This window comes from Nerophis lumbriciformis, linkage group LG26 (genome assembly GCF_033978685.3).
Source record: "Nerophis lumbriciformis linkage group LG26, RoL_Nlum_v2.1, whole genome shotgun sequence".
NCBI lineage: Eukaryota > Metazoa > Chordata > Actinopteri > Syngnathiformes > Syngnathidae > Nerophis > Nerophis lumbriciformis.
Window position 1 is genome coordinate 29,932,501 of NC_084573.2, and position 23,889 is coordinate 29,956,389.

The 23,889-nt window shown below is 40.6% G+C and overlaps 1 protein-coding gene across 10 annotated transcripts in view; it reads left to right on the top strand.

Annotated features, from left to right (window-relative positions):
* Positions 1-23,889, top strand: part of nrxn3b (neurexin 3b) — a 1,114,596-nt gene that overhangs the window by 400,019 nt on the left and 690,688 nt on the right. For all 10 annotated transcript variants that reach the window (XM_061987032.2, XM_061987031.2, XM_061987039.2 and 7 more), the window contains exon 5: positions 17,033-17,334. In XM_061987032.2, the coding sequence (XP_061843016.1) occupies positions 17,033-17,334 (302 nt within the window). The remainder of the gene's footprint in view (positions 1-17,032; positions 17,335-23,889) is intronic.

The window sequence follows — 23,889 nt, forward strand, 5'->3', positions numbered from 1 at the left end:
CAATCATGTGTGCTTACGGACTGTATCCCTGCATATTGTATTGATCTATATTGCATAATTGCCAACCTTGAGACCTCCAATTTCGGGAGGTGGGGGGTGGGTGCGGGGGGCGTGGTTAAGAGGGGAGGAGTATATTTACAGTTAGAATTCACCAAGTCAAGTATTTCATGTATATATATATATATATATATATATATATATATATATATATATATATATATATATATATATATATATATATATATTAGAGATGCGCGGATAGGCAATTATTTCATCCGCAACCGCATCAGAAAGTCGTCAACCATCCGCCATCCACCCGACCTAATATTTAATCAGAACCGCATCCGCCCGCACCCGCCCGTTGTTATATATCTAATATAGACGATGCAAGGCATTAGTGAGGTTATAAAGCTTTTGCCTGTTAAAGAAAGGAGACTGATCCAATGCAGCACAGACATTCGCGTGCCACGCTGTCACGGCCCAGACGCACACCAGCGCAATCATATGGGAGCCGCGCTGAGCGCACCTCCAAGCGCGTCTCGCTGCCGGCGACGGCCGGGTATGGTCCCGACGCTCCAGCGCCATCCATTTTCAGGGCTAGTTGATTCGGCAGGTGGGTTGTTACACACTCTTTAGCGGGTTCCAACTTCCATGGCCACCGCTGTCTATATCAACCAGGGTGAGCCCCACCCCTTTCGTGAGCGCACTGCGCGCGGAGTGACCGGCAACGGGGGTGGCGGGCAGGTAAGCTGCGCGGGCGGAGCGCGCGGAGTGACCCCTGTTACGAGCCCCCGGCCACGGGGGTGGCGGGCAGGTAAGCTGCTTACCTGCTGCGCGTGACGCCGGCCGCGGCGAAGGCGGACGAGGCGGGGTGTCGGTGCGGTGGGCGCGGTGGTGACCCTGGACGTGCGTCGGGCCCTTCTCGCGGATCGCCTCAGCTACGGCTCCCGGTGGGGCCCTCTCGGGGGAAGGGGCCTCGGTCCCGCGGACCCCGGCGAGGCGTCCCTTCTCCGCTCCGTAAAAGTGTCCATCTCTTCTTTTTTTTTTCTTCTGTTGTGGCATATGCTGCAGGTGCCTGCTCGTTTTTCGTATGTGGGTAACAACATTTAACTATGTATATATATTTCCGAATTGGTTTAACTGCCACCCGCCTGAATCTATTTAAAATCTTTTTTTTTTTTTTCAACCGCCCGACCCGACCCGCGGATAAAATCTAATTTTTTTAAATTTCATCCGCTCGATCCGCGGATAATCCGCGGACTCCGCGGTTGTGCCCGCAAACCGCGCATCTCTAATATATATATATATATATATATCCCCGTGACCCCGAAGGGAATAAGCGGTAGTAAATGGATGGATGGATATATATATATATATATATATATATATATATATATATAAGAAATAATTGACTTTCAGTGAATTCTAGCTATATATATATATATATATATATATATATATATATATATATATATATATATATATATATATATATATATAAATAAAATAAATACTTGAATTTCAGTGTTCATTTATTTACACATATACACACACACATAACACTCATCTACTCATTGTTGAGTTAAGGGTTGAATTGTCCATCCTTGTTCTATTCTCTGTCACTATTTTTCTAACCATGCTGAACACCCTCTCTGATGATGCATTGCTGTGTGGCACGCACAAAAGTGCTTTCATCAAATGCACTAGATGGCAGTATTGTCCTGTTTAAGAGTGTCACAACATTGCTGTTTACGGCAGACGGACTGATTTACTGTAGACGTTCTTTATATTGTGGGAAAGCGGACTCAGGTCCGCATGGAGCTGGAGGGGGCGTGGCCTCCAGCTCCGCCTGAATTTCGGGAGATTTTCGGGAGAAAATTTGTCCCGGGAGGTTTTCGGGAGAGGCGCTGAATTTCGGGAGTCTCCCGGAAAATCCGGGAGGGTTGGCAAGTATGCTATATTGATATATAATGTAGGAACCAGAATATTAATAACAGAAAGAAACAACCCTTTTGTGTGAATGAGTGTAAATGGGGGGGGGGGGGGGGGGGGGGGGGGGGTTGGTGCACTAATTGTAAGTGTATCTTGTGTTTTTTATGTTGATTTATTAAAAAAAAAAAATATATATATATATATATATAAAAAACTGATACCGATAATAAAAAAAAACGATACCGATCATTTCCGATATAACATTTTAAAGCATTTATCGGCAGGCCGATATTATCGGACATCTCAAGTCTTTACATAAAGTTTAGGTCTCGCAACTACGGGACTTCATTTTCCCCCATAGAAGAAGAAGTTCTTCTTCAACGGTAAGCAGCCGCCAACTTCATTTTCCCCCGTAGAAGAAGAAGGGCTTCTTCTTCTACGTTAAGCAGCCGTAGAAGGGGGAAAATGAAGTCGGCGCAGTTACTGTAGTTGCGAGACCTGTTGTGGCTCAATATTGGTCCATATATAAGGCGCACCGGATTATAAGGCGCACTGTCAGCTTTTGAGGAAATTGGAGGTTTTTTAGGTGCGCCTTATAGTGCGGAAAATACGGTACTTAGTTAACATTTTGGATCAATTGTACTGTCAGAGTAGTTTTAATGCAAAATAAGTTTTGTGGAAAATAAATACTTCTGTGAATTCCGAACTATTAGTCGCAACTATTTTGCTTTGAACCCTGCAGCTTAAAAAAACGGTGTGGCTAATTTCCGTATTTTTCTTCGCTGACGCCAGTTACAAAATAAAAAGTTTAAAAAAAAAACAAGCAAACACATTGAATAGGTATGTCATTGTTTGTACTATGGCGCCATCTTTTGGACTTTTTAAAAATAAATTTTTTAAACCTACCGAGAGTACTGTTGCCGTTCCGTCTTATAGCCGTCCATTCATCACTCCAAGCAACGTTTGTAAGGTTTGCAATATAAGTAAAACAATTCTCACTTACTAAACCGTCCCATGTGTGATGTCTGTAGGAGTGTTTTCATGCATATTTGTACGTGCTATGGTAAATGTAATTAAGCTAGCGTTGTTAGCATTAGCTACTATGCTAATTCACAAAAGGGTTGTTTCTTTCTGTTATTAATAACAGAAAGAAACAACCCTTTTGTACGAATGAGTGTAAATGGGGGAGATAGTTTTTTTGGGTTGGTGCACTAATTGTGAGTGTATCTTGTGTTTTTTATGTTGATTTAATAAAAAAATAAAATAAAATACAATTTTACATTTTTATTTTTTATATTTCTTGTGCGGCCCGGTACCAATCGATCCACAGACTGGTACCGGCCCGCAGCCCGGTGGTTGGGGACCACTGGATTACAGTACTCAGTATTCACCCGGCCACTACATGTAAATACTTCAATACATCCCGGTTAGTTCCTCTAAGTTAGAACTGGACTGAAACCACGAGCGTACGTGTTTTTTTTCCCGCCAAAACTTGGTCAACTTGACAGTCGCTGCTACGCCCGTAGCTGTGTTGTTAGCATTCTGTGTTAGCGTTGCCTTGTCGTTCCACACGGCTCACGCCAGAGCCTCACCGATGTCATGTGGAGCTGACGGTGTTGAAGGTGAAGCCCGTCGACAGAGTTCATCTCCACCTAGCATTGATAGCAGTCAAAGTCTCACCCATGTGGCGGTGTGTTATTGACGAGGCAGGGGCTGACGACGAACTACAAACCCTGTTTCCATATGAGTTGGGAAATTGTGTTAGATGTAAATATAAACAGAATACAATTATTTGCAAATCCATTTCAACCCATATTCAATTGAATGCACTACAAAGACAAGATATTTGATGTTTAAACTCATAAACTTTATTTTTTTTCTGCAAATAACAATTAACTTAGAATTTCATGGCTGCAACACGTGCCAAAGTAGTTGGGAAAGGGCATGTTCACCACTGTGTTACATCACCTTTTTTTTTAACAACACTCAATAAACGATTGGGAACTGGGGAAACTAATTGTTGAAGCTTTGAAAGTGGAATTCTGTCCCATTCTTGTTTTATGTAGAGCTTCAGTCGTTCAACAGTCCGGGGTCTCCGCTGTCGTATTTTACGCTTCATAATGCGCCACACATTTTCGATGGGAAACAGGTCTGGACTGCAGGTGGGCCAGGAAAGTACCCGCACTCTTTTTTTTACGAAGCCACGCTGTTGTAACACGTGCTGAATGTGGCTTGGCATTGTCTTGCTGAAATAAGCAGGGGCGTCCATGAAAAAGACGGCGCTTAGATGGCAGCATATGTTGTTCCAAAACCTGTATGTACCTTTCAGCATTAATGGTGCCTTCACAGATGTGTAATTTACCCATGCCTTGGGCACTAATGCACCCCCATGCCATCACAGATGCTGGCTTTTGAATTTTGCGTTGATAACAGTCTGGATGGTTCGCTTCCCCTTTGGTCCGGATGACACGATGTCGAATATTTCCGAAAACAATTTGAAATGTGGACTCGTCAGACCACAGAACACTTTTCCACTTTGCATGAGTCCATCTTAGATGATCTCGGGCCCAGAGAAGCCGGTGGCGTTTCTGGATGTTGTTGATAAATGGCTTTCGCTTTGCATAGTAGAGCTTTAACTTGCACTTACAGATGTAGCAACCAACTGTATTTAGTGACAGTGGTTTTCTGAAGTGTTCCTGAGCCCATGTGGTGATATCCTTTAGAGATTGATGTCGATTTTTGATACAGTGCCGTCTGAGGGATCGAAGGTCACGGTCATTCAATGTTGGTTTCCGGCCATGCCGCTTACGTGGAGTGATTTCTCCAGATTCTCTGAACCTTTTGATGATATTATGGACCGTAGATGTTGAAATCCCTAAATTTCTTGCAATTGCACTTTGAGAAACGTTGTTTTTAAACTGTTTGACTATTTGCTCACGCAGTTGTGGACAAAGGGGTGTACCTCGCCCCATCCTTTCTTGTGAAGGACTGAGCATTTTTTGGGAAGCTGTTTTTATACCCAATCATGGCACCCACCTGTTCCCAATTAGCCTGCACACCTGTGGGATGTTCCAAATAAGTGTTTGATGAGCATTCCTCAACTTTATCAGTATTTATTGCCACCTTTCCCAACTTCTTTGTCACGTGTTGCTGGCATCAAATTCTAAAGTTAATGATTATTTGCACACAAAAAAAAAAGCTTATCAGTTTGAACACCAAATATGTTGTCTTTGTAGCATATTCAACTGAATATGGGTTGAAAATGATTTGCAAATCATTGTATTCCGTTTATATTCACATGTAACACAATTTCCCAACTCATATGGAAACGGGGTTTGTACATCGAAAAGTTGTCCTGCTGAAAGTTGGTGAACTTGATTGTCATGGCTAAAATTAGCGGCCGTGTTGTTAGCATTGTTCAGTTTTACCCCAGCAACATAGATAATAGAAAATGAGAAATTTTTCGTAATTTTTACAACGAAACTAAAACAAATGTTTCCCGTCAAAATATGCTCACACAGTATTTATTTATATTCTATTCTAGTTTGTTATGCTATGGTGAGCTTCGTGATGTTAAAGGTTGATTGGAGCACTGAAATATGATTGAGTTCTCCACTCCGTGGCCCTCGGGGGTCAACCTTTGGGGTCAACCTCACTCTGCGTCGTTGCGTGGCGGAGGAAAATGGGGAGATGGTAATGAAGGAACTAATTGCTTCCACTGGATTTTGAAATGGAACCCCAAGCCCCAAGCGACGTGCTATGCTGCTCACGGCTGGAATATTGATGACCGAGGCAAGAAAAATAAATAAATAAGGGGGGAAATGACCCGGCTCTACAGTGAGATCGATATAAAAGCCACAGATTTGTGCAGAACATGTCTCAACAGGCAATACGTTCCTCCTGTTTGTTATGGATCCGTATGCACTTACCCCCGGTCTAATATTGCTGAGCTACACAAATATTTCATTATATCCCTTTGCATTGTATTATTCATAGCAAAAATATGATATCGACAGCTTTGGCACTTCAGCATTATGATTCATGAAAGTTTAAAGATATGTCGTTGAGTGCAACTTTCAAAAATGTGCTTAAAGAATGAATTTGGTGATTGTCGGGCCAAAAAGTCGTCTTGAGTCGTCTTGTAATTTGCCACCCTGGGCGTCTAATAGTCAAAATTATTATGTTGATCTTGAATCCGACTAGAAAGAACACAAACACAAAAAGCAACTTCCTGTAAGCAAGCGGACATTTCTCTGATCACTTAACAGTGTCAACAACAGGGATAAGTACCGATTCTGGTGCTTTCTTTTTTGGGCAACGACCAAGTCCCACCAGTTGTAACGGGCACCGATTCATGTGAAATCCAAAGGTGCACCTGAGTAGCATTTTTCTTTTGTTTTTTTTTGCTCCAGCTGTTACATATACTGTAATCGTGTAAATGGTCATTGGAATTTGTTACATATGTATAATTATATAATTATATATATATATATATATATATATATATACTGTATATGTATATATATATATATATATATATATATATATATATATATATATATATATATACGGATACAATTTCACCCTCACCTATGAACCCACGCCAGGAAACCAACCAAAAAAGAACAGAAAACGGAACGACATCATCTGGTACAACCCCCCATACAGCAAAAACGTCTCAACTAACATTGGCCACAAATTCCTCACTCTGATTGACAAACACTTCCCCAAAGGCAACACCCTAAGAAAAGTATTCAACAAGAACAACATTAAATTGAGCTACAGCTGTATGAACAATATACGACAAATTATCTCAAACCACAACAAAACAATTGCAAATGAGCCGTCGGCCCCTGGACAGAGCGACCCCAAAACCAACAAAGGCTGCAACTGCCGCAAGAAACCTGATTGCCCTCTCAACGGGGGGTGCTTACAAACATCAGTTGTTTACCAATCTAAGGTAACACGCAAGGACATTAACACATCCGACACATATGTAGGAATAACCGAGGGAGAGTTTAAAACCAGATGGAACAATCACAAGGCTTCTTTCAGGAACCAAAACCTGCGGAATACCACAGAACTCAGCAAACACATTTGGGACCTCAAAGACAATAATGTTGAATATTCAATAACATGGCAAATTCTTGCATCCAGCACACCTTACAATAGTGGTAATAAAAGATGCAACCTATGCTTGAAAGAGAAACTGTTTATTATATACCGTCCAGACCTGTCATCCCTCAACAAGCGCAGCGAAATTGTATCAGCATGCCGCCACAGACGGAAACACCTCCTAGGTAACACATGAGCCAATCACCACGCCCCTACGCCAGCCTGTACCCACCCACTCTGTGCTCTATATAAACCATGGTATGTGAATGCTCCCATTAAAATCTCCTGATGATTGAGGGAACCCCTCATGAAACAGGCCTGTAGAGATGAAGTAGTCTTGTGATTTTTTTTCCCACACATACATATATATATATATATATATATATATATATATATATATATATATATATATATATATATATATATATATATATATATATATATACATACACACACTACTACTACTAAGAGGGGATAAGGAACAACAAATCAATGATTGATGTGACGAGCTTGCCATCCCACAATGCCGTGTTTGTGGACAAGGAGATACTATTAACTAGCGCTAACACCACGCAGTGAAAGATTCAACAGAGATAACGAACACAGCTGAGCTTAAATACTGCTCAGAGCGCGCTCTTTTACCATGAATTGATTAAAGGGGAACATTATCACAATTTCAGAAGGGTTAAAACCATTAAAAATCAGTTCCAAGTGGCTTATTTTATTTTTCGAAGTTTTTTTCAAAATGTTACCCATCACGCAATATCCCTAAAAAAAGCTTCAAAGTGCCTGATTTTAACAATCGTTATAAACACCCGTCCATTTTCCTGTGACGTCACACAGTGATGCCAATACAAACAAACATGGCGGATAGAACAGCAAGGTATAGCGACATTAGCTCGGATTCAGACTCGGATTTCAGCGGCTTAAGCGATTCAACAGATTACGCATGTATTGAAACGGATGGTTGTAGTGTGGAGGCAGGTAGCGAAAACGAAATTGAAGAAAAAACTGAAGCTTTTGAGCCATATCGGTTTGAACCGTATGCAAGCGAAACCGACAAAAACGACACGACAGCCAGCGACACGGGAGAAAGCGAGGACGAATTCGGCGATCGCCTTCTAACCAACGATTGGTATGTGTTTGTTTGGCATTAAAGGAAACTAACAACTATGAACTAGGTTTACAGCATATGAAATACATTTGACAACAACATGCACTTTGAGAGTGCAGACAGCCCAGTTTTCATCAATTAATATATTCTGTAGACATACCCTCATCCGCTCTCTTTTCCTGAAAGCTGATCTGTCCAGTCCAGTTGGAAATGCATCTGCTTTGAGTGTCGCAGGATATCCACACATTCTTGCCATCTCTGCCGTAGCATATCTTTCGTCGGTAAAGTGTGCGGAACAAACGTCCAATTTCTCTCTCTTTGGGCCACTGGTGCAACTTGAATCCGTCCCTGTTCGTGTTGTTACACCCTCCGACAACACACCGACGAGGCATGATGTCTCCAAGGTACGGAAAACAGTCGAAAAAACGGAAAATAACAGAGCTGATTTGACTCGGTGTTTGTAATGTGTTTGAGAAAATGCCGGATTGCTTCCCGATGTGACGTCACAACGTGACGTCATCGCTCCGAGAGCGAATAATAGAAAGGCGTTTAATTCGCCAAAATTCACCCATTTAGAGTTCGGAAATCGGTTAAAAAATATATGGTCTTTTTTCTGCAACATCAAGGTATATATTGACGCTTACATAGGTCTGGTGATAATGTTCCCCTTTAACGTGGACCCCGACTTAAACAAGTTGAAAAACTTATTGGGGTGTTACCATTTAGTGGTCAATTGTACGGAATATGTACTGTACTGTGCAATCTACTAATAAAAGTCTCAATCAATCAATCAATCTTGCTGACATCACACGTCACTTAGCAGCAGGCATCGCCCTGTAAGCCACACACGCGCACTCTGCTCTCATGAAACATCTCTCAAATGCATTTTTTTTTTTTTTTTTTCCAAGTAACTCAACTAGTTTACCAAAAGTTGCTTATTATTCTTATTGGATAGTAGTCTGTTTATTTCAATGCTTTATTGCCTGGTGTGTAATTTATTTTATTTTATTATTTATTTATTTTTACCCCATATTTGTTCCCACTGCCGCACCTTAAATTGGAGTCCTTAATCTCGTTATATGCAAATTAATTGACAATAAAGTCCATTCTATTATATTCTATTCTAAAAGAGTAATTACTCTTTAATACATGTCATTAATTACTAGGCAAAGTAACAAGTAATTATAAGTAGTTACTAATTTTCCAAACACTGCATTACTACACACCTCTGATTAAGATGAATTCAAATTAGAGGGAATAAACACCCCACTCAAAATAGACATTTTCTGGTTTTCCCCTAAGGTAGAGAGGCTAGTATAGTTCGAGTACACAAAAATTGACCCTCCGCTCCAATAAATACTGGACCTCATTTAGTCACTCGTGTCTTCCACGCCAACACTTGCCTCACATCAAGTAGACACCCCCTCTTTATCTCTTAATCTATTTACTTCACTTCATTTTCCAGTCTGTCGGCGGTGTGCATTACATAGAAATGTGTGTTCTGCACCCCGTCCCTGAGCCCCTTTCGCCTTTGTCCTCATTTTACGTTTCGTAGAAGAAGAAAAAAAATGTGCTCAGGAAGTCACTTTGCAACAACGGAATGGTGTTAAACTGTCACATTATGCTCATTTTGGATTCATGTGCGCCATTAGTCGGAATGGTTTCCCATTCAAAGTCCTCCCCGTAGGTATATGCGGAATCTAAATCCACGACTGTGCTATGTTTTTTTTTTTTGTTTTTTTTTTATGATCCAAAGTGAACGATGGAATAATCAAACGTGTAATTATGGGGAACAGTTTGTTTGCTTGATGTGACCTTTTTTACATTGCAAAGCAGTTCTTCCTTTTTTAATGAGGTTGTGTCATCATTTATTCATTTATTCACATGGAGGGGAAGCGTGCTGTGTTTATTTTGCAGTAAGTGTACGTTTTAACTCAACATTATAGCACACATCATCGCCACTTGTGACAAGGTTTTAGATGAACGCCGGAAAACACTCAACAGACACTTCATTATACATTAGTCTTTTGATTGAGGGTCTGATTGGTACTGAGCGTGTACCAAAATAAAAGTACAGAATTGAGTACTTTTATAGGTACCGGCAGAATGATGTTGGTACCACCAGGTACGGCGTAAAGTAAGATTAGTACTATATTTCAATACTTTTTTTTTTTTTGGACCTTAGTACACCAGTTCAAGTACTTGGCAGGGAAACAAGCACTCAAAACGAACTGCCACTAAGTTAGATATCCCAAAGTTTACAACAAAAGGTTGTCTACTGAAAAGCCATGCATGCGGCGGCCGTTTAAAAAAAATTGTAAAAAAAATGATAAAAACAGAACTAAAGACACAATTTAGGTGTTAATTCATATTAACATGTTAGCTATTTCTCATTACATAACATAGTTTTGCTCTTTTTTTTTAATTTTTTGTACTTTTTACTAGAGATGTCCGATAATATCGGCCGATAAATGCTTTAAAATGTAATATCGGAAATTATCGGTATCACTTTCAAAAAGTCAAATTTATGACTTTTTAAAACGCCGCTGTGTACACGGACGTAGGGAGAAGTACAGAACGCCAATAAACCTTGAAGGCACTACCTTTGCGTGCCGGCCCAATCACATAATATCTACATCTTTTTACACACACAAGTGAATGCAATTCATACTTGGTCAACAGCCATACAGGTCACACTGAGGGTGGCCGTGTAAACAACTTTACCACTGTTACAAATATGCGCCACACTGTGAACCCTCACCAAACAAGAATGACAAACACATTTCGGGAGAACATCCGCACCGTAACACAACATAAACACAACGGGACAAATACCCAGAACCCTTTGCAGCACTAACTCTTCCGGGACGCTACAATATACACCCATGTACATGCTGCCAATTAGCATTAGCGATTTTACAGGTAAATTTCAACAACTTTTAATCCGGTAATGAAAATGATCAATAATTTAAAATACAATAATAAGAAAAAAGGAAAATACAAACAAAGTATCAACAATACTAGTAATATCAATACTAGTTATGAATTGTTCTACATTTTTAAATACATATGTAATTAAAAAAATATATATATATCATTTTGTATCAATTCTCAAAAATCATGAATCGATTTAAAATCAGATGTGAATCGATTATATATATATTTTTTCGGACCCTTAGGTGATATTTAGCATTTAGAGGAGAACCGAGCTAGCACGCTAATGGCTGTCAAGCTAGCTTGAATGCTAACATGAATACAAGTAGAGATGGGTACTGAACTCAGTACTTTTATTGGTACTGACCGAATTCCCTTGGTACTACCGTGTACTATTTCACCTAAAATCAAACGGTACCATCTGTTGCCGACTAAACACCGGCTCAAACATTTGGCGGGGAAAAAGAAAAATCACTCAAGCGGCACCTAAAGCAAACTCTAGGCAATGATAAAATTCTCCACGCCAACAAAGCAAGAAAAAAAGCACACAACAGTACAGTCCGGCTCCATTTTTCCAAAATGCGCTAGCTCGATCTTGATTTACTATACATTGGCTCCGCCCCATACACGCTACCGATTAGCATTAGCAATTTCGCGTGAATTTTACATACATTTGGCAATGAAAACTACAACTGAGATGCACGTTACAATCAAACAGCTGGTTTGTGGTCTGTACCATACTTACAGTCCCAACACTTTGTAGGGCGCAACAGGACAAGACTGGCACATTTAGCTTGTTGCAGCCCAGAACCGCGTATAAAGGGAGTGAGGACAACTTGGTTTTAAAGTTGGTAGCAAACTCGAGCATGGCCAGAGGACTCGCGTGACCACAGGGCGCCATGTTTGCTACCAACTTTGGAACCGAGTTAGCCGTACTTCCTCTATACACTACTGCCATGTCATGTCTTGTAATTGCACTTCCATGCAAAGTCTACTATATAATACTTGCAAATGAGACTCAGATTATTATTATCAGATCACTTTCCAGATTTTATTATTAAAAACCTCGTTTCCATATGAGTTGGGAAATTGTGTTAGATATAAATATAAACGAAACACAATGCTTTGCAAATCATTTTCAACCCATATTCAGTTGAATATGCTACAAAGACAACATATTTGATGTTCAAACTGATGAACATTTTTTTTTTTTGCAAATGATCATTAACTTTAGAATTTGATGCCAGCAACACGTGACAAAGAAGTCGGGAAAGGTGGCAATAAATACTGATAAAGTTGAGGAATGCTCATCAAACACTTATTTGGAACATCCCACAGGTGAACAGGCTAATTGGGAACAGGTGGGTGCCATGATTGGGTATAAAAGTATATTCCATGAAATGCTCAGTCATTCACAAACAAGGATGGGGCGAGGATCACCACTTTGTCAACAAATGCGTGAGCAAATTGTTGAACAGTTTAAGAAAAACCTTTCTCAACCAGCTATTGCAAGGAATTTAGGGATTTTACCATCTACGGTCTGTAATATCATCAAAGGGTTCAGAGAATCTGGAGAAATCACTACACGTAAGCAGCTAAGGCCGTGACCTTCGATCCCTCAGGCTGTACTGCATCAACAAGCGACATCAGTGTGTAAAGGATATCACCACATGGGTTCAGGAACACTTCAGAAACCCACTGTCAGTAACTACAGTTGATCGCTACATCTGTAAGTGCAAGTTAAAACTCTCCTATGCAAGGCGAAAACCGTTTATCAACAACACCCAGAAATGCCGTCGGCTTCGCTGGGCCTGAGATCATCTAAGATGGACTGATACAAAGTGGAAAAGTGTTCTGTGGTCTGACGAGTCCACATTTCAAATTGTTTTTGGAAACTGTGGACGTTGTGTCCTCCGGACCAAAGAGGAAAAGAACCATCCGGATTGTTATAGGCACAAAATTGAAAAGCCGGCATATGTGATGGTATGGGGGTGCATTAGTGCCCAAGACATGGGTAACTTACACATCTGTGAAGGCGCCATTAATGCTGAAAGGTACATACAGGTTTTGGAGCAACATATGTTGCCATCCAAGCAGCGTTACCATGGACGCCCCTGCTTATATCAGCAAGACAATGCCAAGCCACGTGTTACATCAACGTGGCTTCATAGTAAAAGAGTGCGGGTACTAGACTGGCCTGCCTGTAGTCCAGACCTGTCTCCCATTGAAAATGTGTGGCGCATTATGAAGCCTAAAATACCACAACGGAGACCCCCGGACTGTTGAACAACTTAAGCTGTACATCAAGCAAGAATGGGAAATAATTCCACCTGAGAAGCTTAAAAAATGTGTCTCCTCAGTTCCCAAACGTTTACTGAGTGTTGTTAAAAGGAAAGGCCATGCAACACAGTGGTGAACATGCCCTTTCCCAACTACTTTGGCACGTGTTGCAGCCATGAAATTCTAAGTTAATTATTATTCGCAAAAAAAAAAAAAAAAAAGTTTATGAGTTTGAACATCAAATATCTTGTCTTCGTAGTGCATTCAATTGAATATGGGTTGAAAATGATTTGCAAATCATTGTATTCCGTTTATATTTACATCTAACACAATTTCCCAACTCATATGGAAACAGGGTTTGTAAACTAACACTTGTTCTCAGTTCTCGGGATTTGGTACCATATAGACTTAGACTTAGACTTCCTTTTTATTGTCATTCAAATTTGAACTTTACAGTACAGATAAGAACGAAATGTTGTTGCATTAGCTCGTTGTTGTGCAGGATAAAAGAGCAATAAGGTGCAGATATAAATAAATAGATTACTGTACAGTAAGGGTGTAACGGTACGTGCATTTGTATTGAACCGTTTCGGTACGGGGGTTTCGGTTCCGTTCGGAGGTGTACCGAACGAGTTTCCACACGGACATATTAAGTAGCGTACCGCACGTTGTGTAAACAATGCACACTGAGGCACAACACACGGCACGCTAGCAACGACTGGGCTAAGACAACATGTAAAAGCCAGAGCTTGAAGACCCTCTTGCCTCGTTAAGATCTCCCGTTTGGGAACACTTCGGCTTCGCGGTGCGATACAACTATGAAGGACGGAGGTTTGCCGACATTGTTCAGCAGCGGTAGGGTATGCTTCTGACAACACGTCAAGCATGCTAACCCATTTCAAACGTCACCACCCCCAAGTGAACATCGCTTCAACGAAGAGAAAGACGAGCGTCGTGCAAACACCGCATTTAAGCAGCCTCTCCTCGGCGAGTCAGGCAGGGCTAAAGCGATAACAAATGTTTTTATAGCAGCAGATTTAAGACCATATTGCATTAAAAACTAGATTTTGACCCACTTCTATGGTGGAAGAACAATGAGCCCATATATCCTCTTACTGCCAAGTTAGCCAGGGACTACCTGGAGACATTGTAACTGCAAGCAGGTCTGCTCTTTCTGCAGACAATGTGGATAAACTGATTTTTCTGGCAAAAAACATGAATATTGAGTGAAAGTCACGAGTGTTAGAGGCTGGGGGGTGGGAAGAAAAGTTAATCTGAGGCTGAGTTGACTTGAAACTGTTTAATGTTGCACTTTTTATATGTAGAAGAAAAGTTTTGTCATTTTATTTAATCTGAGCAACAACTTGAGACAGTTTAATGTTGATTAACGTGGACCCCGACTTAAACAAGTTGAAAAACTTATTGGGGTGTTACCATTTAGTGGTCAATTGTATGGCATATGTACTGTACTGTGCAAGCTACTAATACAAGTCTCAATCAATCAATCAATAAATCAATCAAAAAAAGCACTTTATATGTAAAAAAGGTTTTGTTAAAGGGGAACATTATCACAATTTCAGAAGGGTTAAAACCATTAAAAATCAGTTCCCAGTGGCTTATTTTTTTTTTCAAAGTTGTTTTCAAAATTTTACACATCACGCAATATCTCTAAAAAAAAGCTTCAAAGTGCCTGATTTTAACCATCGTTATATACACCCGTCCATTTTCTTGTGACGTCACACAGTGATGCCAACACAAACAAACATGGCGCAGAGAACAGCAAGCTATAGCGACATTAGCTCGGATTCAGACTCGGATTTCAGCGGCTTAAGCGATTCAACAGATTACGCATGTATTGAAACGGATGGTTGTAGTGTGGAGGCAGGTAGCGAAATCAAAATTGAAGAAGAAACTGAAGCTATTGAGCCATATCGGTTTGAACCGAATGCAAGCGAAACCGACGAAAACGACACGACAGCCAGCGACACGGGAGAAAGCGAGGACGAATTCGGCGATCGCCTTCTAACCAACGATTGGTATGTGTTTGTTTGGCATTAAAGGAAACTAACAACTATGAACTAGGTTTACAGCATATGAAATACATTTGGCAACAACATGCACTTTGAGAGTGCAGACAGCCCAATTTTCATCAATTAATATATTCTGTAGACATACCCTAATCCGCTATGTTTTCCTGAAAGCTGATCTGTCCAGTTTTGGAGTTGATGTCAGCAGGCCAGGGAAGCTAGGGTCGATATTCTTCTCTTGATCATCTTCGGTGGCATAAGGGACGGTGTGAGCCAAGACATCCAGGGGGTTTAGCTCGCTCGTCTGCGGGAACAAACTGCTGCCATTGCTTGCCGTGCTACCGAGGTCCTTTGTCCCTGAATTGCTCACACACTCCGGCAGATTCAATGGGGGTCTGGCGGCAGATTTCTTTGACTTTATCGTTGGAAATGCATCTGCTTTGAGTGTCGCAGGATATCCACACATTCTTGCCATCTCTGTCGTAGCATAGCTTTCGTCGGTAAAGTGTGCGGAACAAACGTCCAATTTCTTGCCACTTTCGCATCTTTGGGCCACTGGTGCAACTTGAATCCGTCCCTGTTCGTGTTGTTACACCCTCCGACAACACACCGACGAGGCATGATGTCTCCAAGGTACGGAAAACAGTCGAAAAAACGGAAAGTAACAGAGCTGATTTGACTCGGTGTTTGAGAAAATGGCGGATTGCTTACCGATGTGACGTCATCGCTCCGAGAGCGAATAATAGAAAGGCGTTTAATTCGCCAAAATTCACCCATTTAGAGTTTGGAAATCGGTTAAAAAAAATATATGGTCTTTTTTTCTGCAACATCAAGGTATATATTGACGCTTACATAAGTCTGGTGATAATGTTCCCCTTTAAGAAACTATTATGAGCCTTATCTTATTTAGTTTTTATTTTATATATGTTGACCACATTAACCCTGGCAATGGACCCTGTGTGTATATGTATGTTATTATTATGCTTAGCATTCATGACTGCCTGCTGTTGCACTGATCACCTAGTGGTGGTTCACATCCATCACATACAGAGCTATTTCTATTTTTGGGCAGTATTATTATAGTGTTCCCAATGTTAAAAAAGCCATTGTTTACAAATTTGGTAAATAAGTAACCAAAAAATGTATATTTTGTTGTTTTCTTACTGTACCGAAAATGAACCGAACCGTGACCTCTAAACCGAGGTACGTACCGAACCGAAAATTTTGTGTACCGTTACACCCTTACTGTACAGATACATATATTGCACTTTTACATATGCATTCAGGTTTATGGATGCATGTTATATTGTCTTTATATTCCAGCGAGTTAATCCATTTTGGGGGGGAATTGAGGGGATTATTATGATGCGTTCAAGAGTCTTACAGCCTGAGGGAAGAAGCTGTTACAGAACCTGGAGGTTCTGCTACGGAGGTTGCGGAACCTCTTTCTAGAGTCCAGCATTGAAAACAGTCCTTGGTGGGGGTGGGAGGAGTCTCTGCAGATTTTCTGAGCCCTGGTCAGGCAGCGGCTTTTTCCGATCTATACGGTTTGAAATGTAAAACTGATTTGTCATGTTTTGGCTGTTTTGCAGCAAAATGTAACATTTCCTTTCCCGGTTGTCGTTTGCAGCGAGGGAGGAGAACGTGGCCACCTTCCGCGGCTCCGAGTACTTCTGCTACGACCTGTCGCAGAACCCCATCCAGAGCAGCAGCGACGAGATCACGCTCTCCTTCAAGACGTGGCAGCGCAACGGCCTGCTGCTGCACACGGGCAAGTCGGCGGACTACGTCAACCTGGCGCTCAAAGACGGCGCCGTCTCGCTCGTCATCAACCTGGGCTCCGGGGCCTTCGAGGCCATCGTGGAGCCCGTCAACGGGAAGTTCAACGACAACGCCTGGCACGACATCAAAGTGACGCGCAACCTGAGACAGGTAACCGGTGGGCCGGGGGGGAAAGCGCCGATGACGGGTGGCGTCGGAGGCGAGGGGGGGCGGATTTATTTATTTTTTTCCGGAGGGAGGGGTCTGAAAGGGGGCGAAGTGAAAAATGTTGCCATGTTCTTATCAGTTGTCATCGCATTGCCACAGACGGATCACGTTTTGAGTTCTTCTTTTCAGTCATGGTTTCATTTCTGTTGTACTGAAAATGTATAAAGAAAAGCAGTCAAACTTCTTTATTGTTTGATTAGTCACACTTGACCTTCTGCTACTTCCTCGTTGCTTTCGCACAGCAATTTATTTATGCAACTTGCAAATTCTCATTTCTCTTGACATGTTTGAAAAGGAAGAAGCAAGGCTTAGCCCAAAGATGCTTTTTTTGTAGTGTTATTTAGGAGTATTTATAACGTATTTATGTATTTAATGTGCAAGTGTTCCTGGACTGATAGAATTTGGAGCTTGTTTGCAGTGGAACCTCAGAATCGGAACTCATAAAAGCCCTTTTTTCCCCCAGCATCAAATGTCCAATGATGACTTTTTCTTTGGCTTTTTGATGCTTCTGGTTCTCAAACTTTTTTCACCAAGTACCGCCCATACTTGCCAACCCTCCCAATTTTCCCGGGAGACTCACGAATTTCAATGCCCCTCCCGAAAATCTCCCGGGGCAACCGATTTCCACCCGGACAACAATATTGGGGGGGTGCCTTAAAGGCACTGCCTTTAGCGTCCTCTCTCACCTGAAAAGGAGACTATGTCTCCGTTAACCATAGGTGTATCTATAACCCATAAAGTAGGTAGGCACGGAGCTATTTCTCAGCGTGTGTTTATTCCAGCCGGTACGTTAATACACTGACACACAACATCCGGATTCCCATCATGCATTGCTTCAAAACTACGGCAAGTAGTAATGTCCAAAAACATAACAGAGACGAAGCAGAAGAACGAAGACGAGACACGGCGACGACGAGTAAGAAGAAGAAGTACGCTTGCGAGTTCCAAAATGATTGGAAAAAAATAATTTCAGTTCATCCAGGACAGCTGGAAGGGGAAGGGGTATGCTGCCTGGACATTTTGTAGATCAGACTTCTCCATTGAACACGGTGGCTGAACGGATATACTCATTCATGAACGGATTATATATATATATATATATATATATATATATATATATATATATATATATATATATATATATATATATATATGCACCACCCGCTACCCCCCGCCCCATCTCCCAAATTCGGAGGTTGGCAAGTATGGTATCGCCTCGGAAAAAAAACCTGGCTCTCCAAGTTTCAACATAATGGCCCAATATTATTGTTTGTGCTATGGCGCCATCTTTTCGACGAGTTCTGCACTTTATTTTATTTTTTTTAAACCTACCGGGAGTAAAGTTGCCGTTCCGTCTTACAGCCGTCCATAGCGTTTCTACTCGTATGAATTCTTCCTCAATCCAAGCAACGTTTGTAAGTTTTACAATACAACTAAAACAATTCTTACTTACTAAAGCGTACCATGTGGGATGTCTGTAGGAGTGTTTTCATGCGTATTTGCACGTGTCATGGTAATGTAATGAAGCGAGCGTCGTTAGCATTAATTAACTAATTCGCTTACTACGAGTGTCTGTGTTAGTATTATTACCTTACAATGGCATTATTTTTGTATTGTTTCAGTTTAGTAAATTCACCAAAACACTGAGTATATAAACCACACAAGATTTGAGAAGAAAAACATATTTAACCCCCAATTCCAACCCTTGATGCTGAGTGCCAAGCAGGGAGGTAATGGGTCCCATTTTTATAGTCTTTGGTATGACTCGGCCGGGGTTTGAACTCACAACCTACCGATCTCAGGGCAGACACTCTAACCACTAGGCCACTGAGGAGCTGCAGATATATACTGTACATTGTAAAATGAGAGATTTTTTTAGGTGTTTATTTACATCAGGGGTGTCAAACTCAAATACAGAGTGAGCCAAAATTTAAAACTGAACAAAGCCGCGGGCTAAGGTTGAACAAATTAACCTTTTAATAGGGACCCAAACAAGTTTTGCATTGAATATTGAACAAGCAAGCCTTATATAACTTTATAGTGACATGCAAAATCGGGTTTCAAATAATAATAATAATAATTAAAAAATATCAATGGCATATCAAATACAATTTAAATAAAAATTGAATGAGGTAAATATCAACATTAACTTTTTCCACAGGCTAATAAATTAGAAAATAAAATTACAATGAATAAACCAACCATTCAGGACTTTAAACTGCTCAGTTTGCAACACACTGATCTAATCTGATGTGCCCAAGCCAGATACCTGCTATCTTTTATTGGATGCTAGTTCATTATTGACGGGGCTCAGGCTTTGAGCTGAGGCAACCTTCATTATCGAACGAAGGTATTCATCAGTCATTATATCTCGTAGTCCACCCAGACCACAGTCTTGGGGGCGTGCCTTAAATGCACTGCCTTTAACGTCCTCTACGAGCTGTCGTCACGTCCGCTTTTCACCCATTCTAACAACGTGCCGGCCCAGTCACAAGATATCTGCGGCTTCTGTATGCACACACACGTGAATGCAATGCATACTTGATCAACAGCCATACAGGTTACACTGAGGGTGGCCGTATAAACAACTTTAACACTGTTAGAAATATACGCCACACTGTGAATCCACACCAAACAAGAATGACAAACAATACGACACAACATAAACACAACAGAACAAATACCCAGAACCCTTTGCAGCACTAACTCTTCCGGGACGCTACAAAATACACCCCCCCCCCCGCCCCCCGAACCACACCTTGTTGCGTTCCGGAAGAGTTAGTGCTGCAAAGGGTTCTGGGTATTTGTTCTGTTGTGTTTATGTTGTGTTACGGTGCGGATGTTCTCCCGAAATGTGTTTGTCATTCTTGTTTGGTGTGGGTTCACAGTGTGGCGTATATTTCTAACAGTGTTAAAGTTGTTTATACGGCCACCCTCAGTGTAACCTGTATCGCTGTTGATCAAGTATGCGTTTGCATTCACTTGTGTGTGCGTGCAGAAGCTGCACATATTATGTGACTGGGCCAGCACTCGTTCGACTCGATGAAAAGCGGACGTGACGATTTCCGGAGGGGCACTGAAATTTGGGAGTCTCCTGGGAGGGTTGGCAAGTATGAGTATTAGCGGTGAATGCGGTGTTACCGCGGCACCGCCGCTGTATATAATCGGCGGGCCAGCTCTAGTGTTAATTTGATATCGCCTCAAGGGCCAAGTGAAATTACACGGCGGGCCAATTTTGGCCCGCGAGCCAGAGTTTGACACCCATGATTTACATTAACAATGTCTGTAACACGGCAGTAAAACGGCTGATCCAACAAAACAGAAAAGTCCTAGTCATGGACCCATTAGCTGTGGAAGCCAGCTTGTACAGAATCAATAACTCCACGGTGACGTTTTGGTGAATTCACAAAACTGAAACAATACCAAAAAAAAATGCCATTATAATTTAATAATACTAAAAATAGTTAGCATATTTGCTAATGCTAACGACGCTAGCTTGATTACAATACGATAGCACGTACGAATAGTGCATGAAAACACTGCGTGGCGCTTTACCAATTAAAGCGCCACGTTTTACAAGTCGCACCCAAACTATGAAAAAAACTGCGACTTATAGTCCGAAAAATACGATACTTAATTTAAAAATATTTTTCGACATATTGAGCAAAAAGGTCTAATTTTTTTTTTCTACCAAGAAAAGTGCACTTGTTATTAGTGAGAATGTACTTATTTTAAGGTATTTTTGTGTTCATTGAGGTTAGCTAATTTTGCTTGTTTTGGAAATTCTTGACAAGCCACATTTTCTTGTTCTATTGGCAGATAATTTTGCTTTGATCAAGTAAAATAACCCACATTTTTGTATTTTTTTTTCTTGTTTTTGAACACTGACTTTTTGCTGTGTAGAAGAGTATAAACTCTGCAAAAATTGATTTTATGGATTGTTTTTATGAGTGGCTTTAAAAAAGGTATGTACGGGTCTCTGATTACTCGCTAAATATAGCAACAACAAACAACCTATTTTCAACCCGGACCACTTTTGCTCTGTCCTCTTATGCTCTGGCAGAGCATGTGCGTCCAAAGAACTTTATGATCGATGCCGCACAGATATCGCCAAACGTGTTTGTGACGGAAAAACACAAATAAATGAATAAAAAAAAAAAAAAAACAGTGTGGGGTGGCGTGGCCTGTGGGCCTGCGGAGAAGCGGGGCGTGTCAGGACAGGGCCTGGAGATTAGCGGCAGGTGCGTAGATGACACAGCTGTGAGTGTGTGTCTGATCACCTGTCGCTCTGTTGAGGAGAAGGTGGGTTGAGAGAAAGAGAAACTGACGGACAGACACAAAAGACATTTGCTGAAAAGCAGCAGAGAAACCATTCGTGTGCTCAGGTGGGGGAAGAGCGAGCGAAGAAGTTGATATGGCAGAAATGGACAAAAGGGACATTTTATTGAAAAATAAGACACTGTTCAAAACCCTGATTGCAGCTGTCATGTCCATGGTGGGTGGTCCAAAGAACCCGGAGGCAAGAGACTTCCACACACAGTTTTAGTCGTCTCTTCCTGGGCGCCATTGTTTTGAAATCCAATCAAATTGCGTTCGACTTCTGAGGTTCCACTGTTGGATGACGTCGCTCAAGTAGAGCGAGCAGCGTCGATGGGCGCTAATGCTAACTGCGAAGCGAGATGTTGTTTGTGTCCGCAAGGTGAGAGGAGAAACGGTGTTGTTAGTATTTACTAGTGATGGGTCAAAGGATGCTGCGGCTTTGTTGCATTGGGAAACCCACGCAGTCCCTCGAAGCCTCGACGTGTGTGTCGCTTTAAGAAGGAAAAAAAAAAAGCACCGATGCTAGGAAAAGGAACAAAGTTTAGGATCATTTTTATGGCGCCATATATGGTAATGACTCTCCATTTACTATTTGGATTATTGACCAGAGTGCATGTGGTGTCAATACAGCCAGTGAGTGTGCCATACACTCACTGAGGCGTCATTTACCCATCACTAGTACATATGTAGTTAAAAAAAAACATAGTGTGAAGGTTCGCTTTCTTCTCGTTTTCTATTCTGCCCTTGCTTTTCACTATCATTTTCTTTCCACTTTGAAAACCACAATTATATTCAGGGTGAAACAAACACTACGTGTTCTGTCGGGATTTGTGCCGTCTGACACATTTCTGTCGCCAAGTGACGACGACGTAGCGCAGGGGTGTCGAGCTCGTTTCCATTGAGGGCCACACCGCTTGTAGCCGTGCGTGGACTGTATAAGAATTATAACGTATAATCGCCTCATTGTGTTATTACACTATTGCCTATGGATTTAGCATTTTATTCCCACAAAAAAATGTTTGGATACATGTTGATAATACAAGGGGTGTCCCAACGTTTCCCAACAAGGGCCTCTTACTATAAAGTCAAGGTATTCAGGTACCGTTTTGACATTTTTATTTATAAAAAAAAAAAGGGTAAAAATAGACAGTACATACCGTATTTTATTTTTTTATGAGTGCACCGGATATTACGGAGCCCCTAAAGTGACATGGGGGAAATTTATTTTTTTATAATTTTTTATATATATATATATATATATATATATATATTTTTTTTTAGACATGTATCTCGTGCGCAGGAGAAACTTTTTATAAAATTATTTAAAAAAAAATATATACTTTTTTTTTTTTTTTTTAGACATGTATCTCGTGCACACGAGAAACTTTTTATTAAAAAAAAAATATATATATAAATCATTTATTTATTTGTTTTTTATAACTTTATAAAAAGTTTCTCATGCGCACAAGAAACGTTTTATTAAAAAAAAAAAATATATATATATATATATATATATAAATCATTTATGTTTATTTTTTTTATAACTTTATAAAAAGTTTCTTGTGCGCACGAGAAAGTGACATGGGGAAATTTTTTTTTTATAAATTTTTTATTTTTTATTTTTTTTAGACATGTATCTCTTGCGCACGAGAAACTTTTTATAAAAAGAAAATTATATAATTTATTTTTTATTTTTTTATAACTTTATAAAAAGTTTCTCATGCGCACGAGAAACTTTTTATAAAAAAAAAAAAAATTATATAATTTTTTTTTTATAACTTTATAAAAAGTTTCTCGAGATACATGTCTAAAAAAATTTAAAAGAAATAAAAAAATTATAAAAAAAATGTTTTTCCCCATGTCCCTTTAGGGGCTCCGTAGGATATACATTTTAGGGGGGACATTTTTTTTCCATATATTAGCTGCACCGGACTATAAACTGAAGATATATACGTTGTGCAATTAGTTATTTACACAGGAAAATCAGGTAAATGCCTTACCTTAGTTGTTTCCAAACGGTGCCTGTAACACGGCAGTAAAACGGCTGATCAAACAAAACAGAAGTCATCTCCTCATAGCTCTACAATCAGCTAAACAGACTCAATAACTCCACGGTGACGTTTTGGGAAATTTCCGAAACTTAATCAATACAAAAAGAATGCCATTGTAAGTTAATGA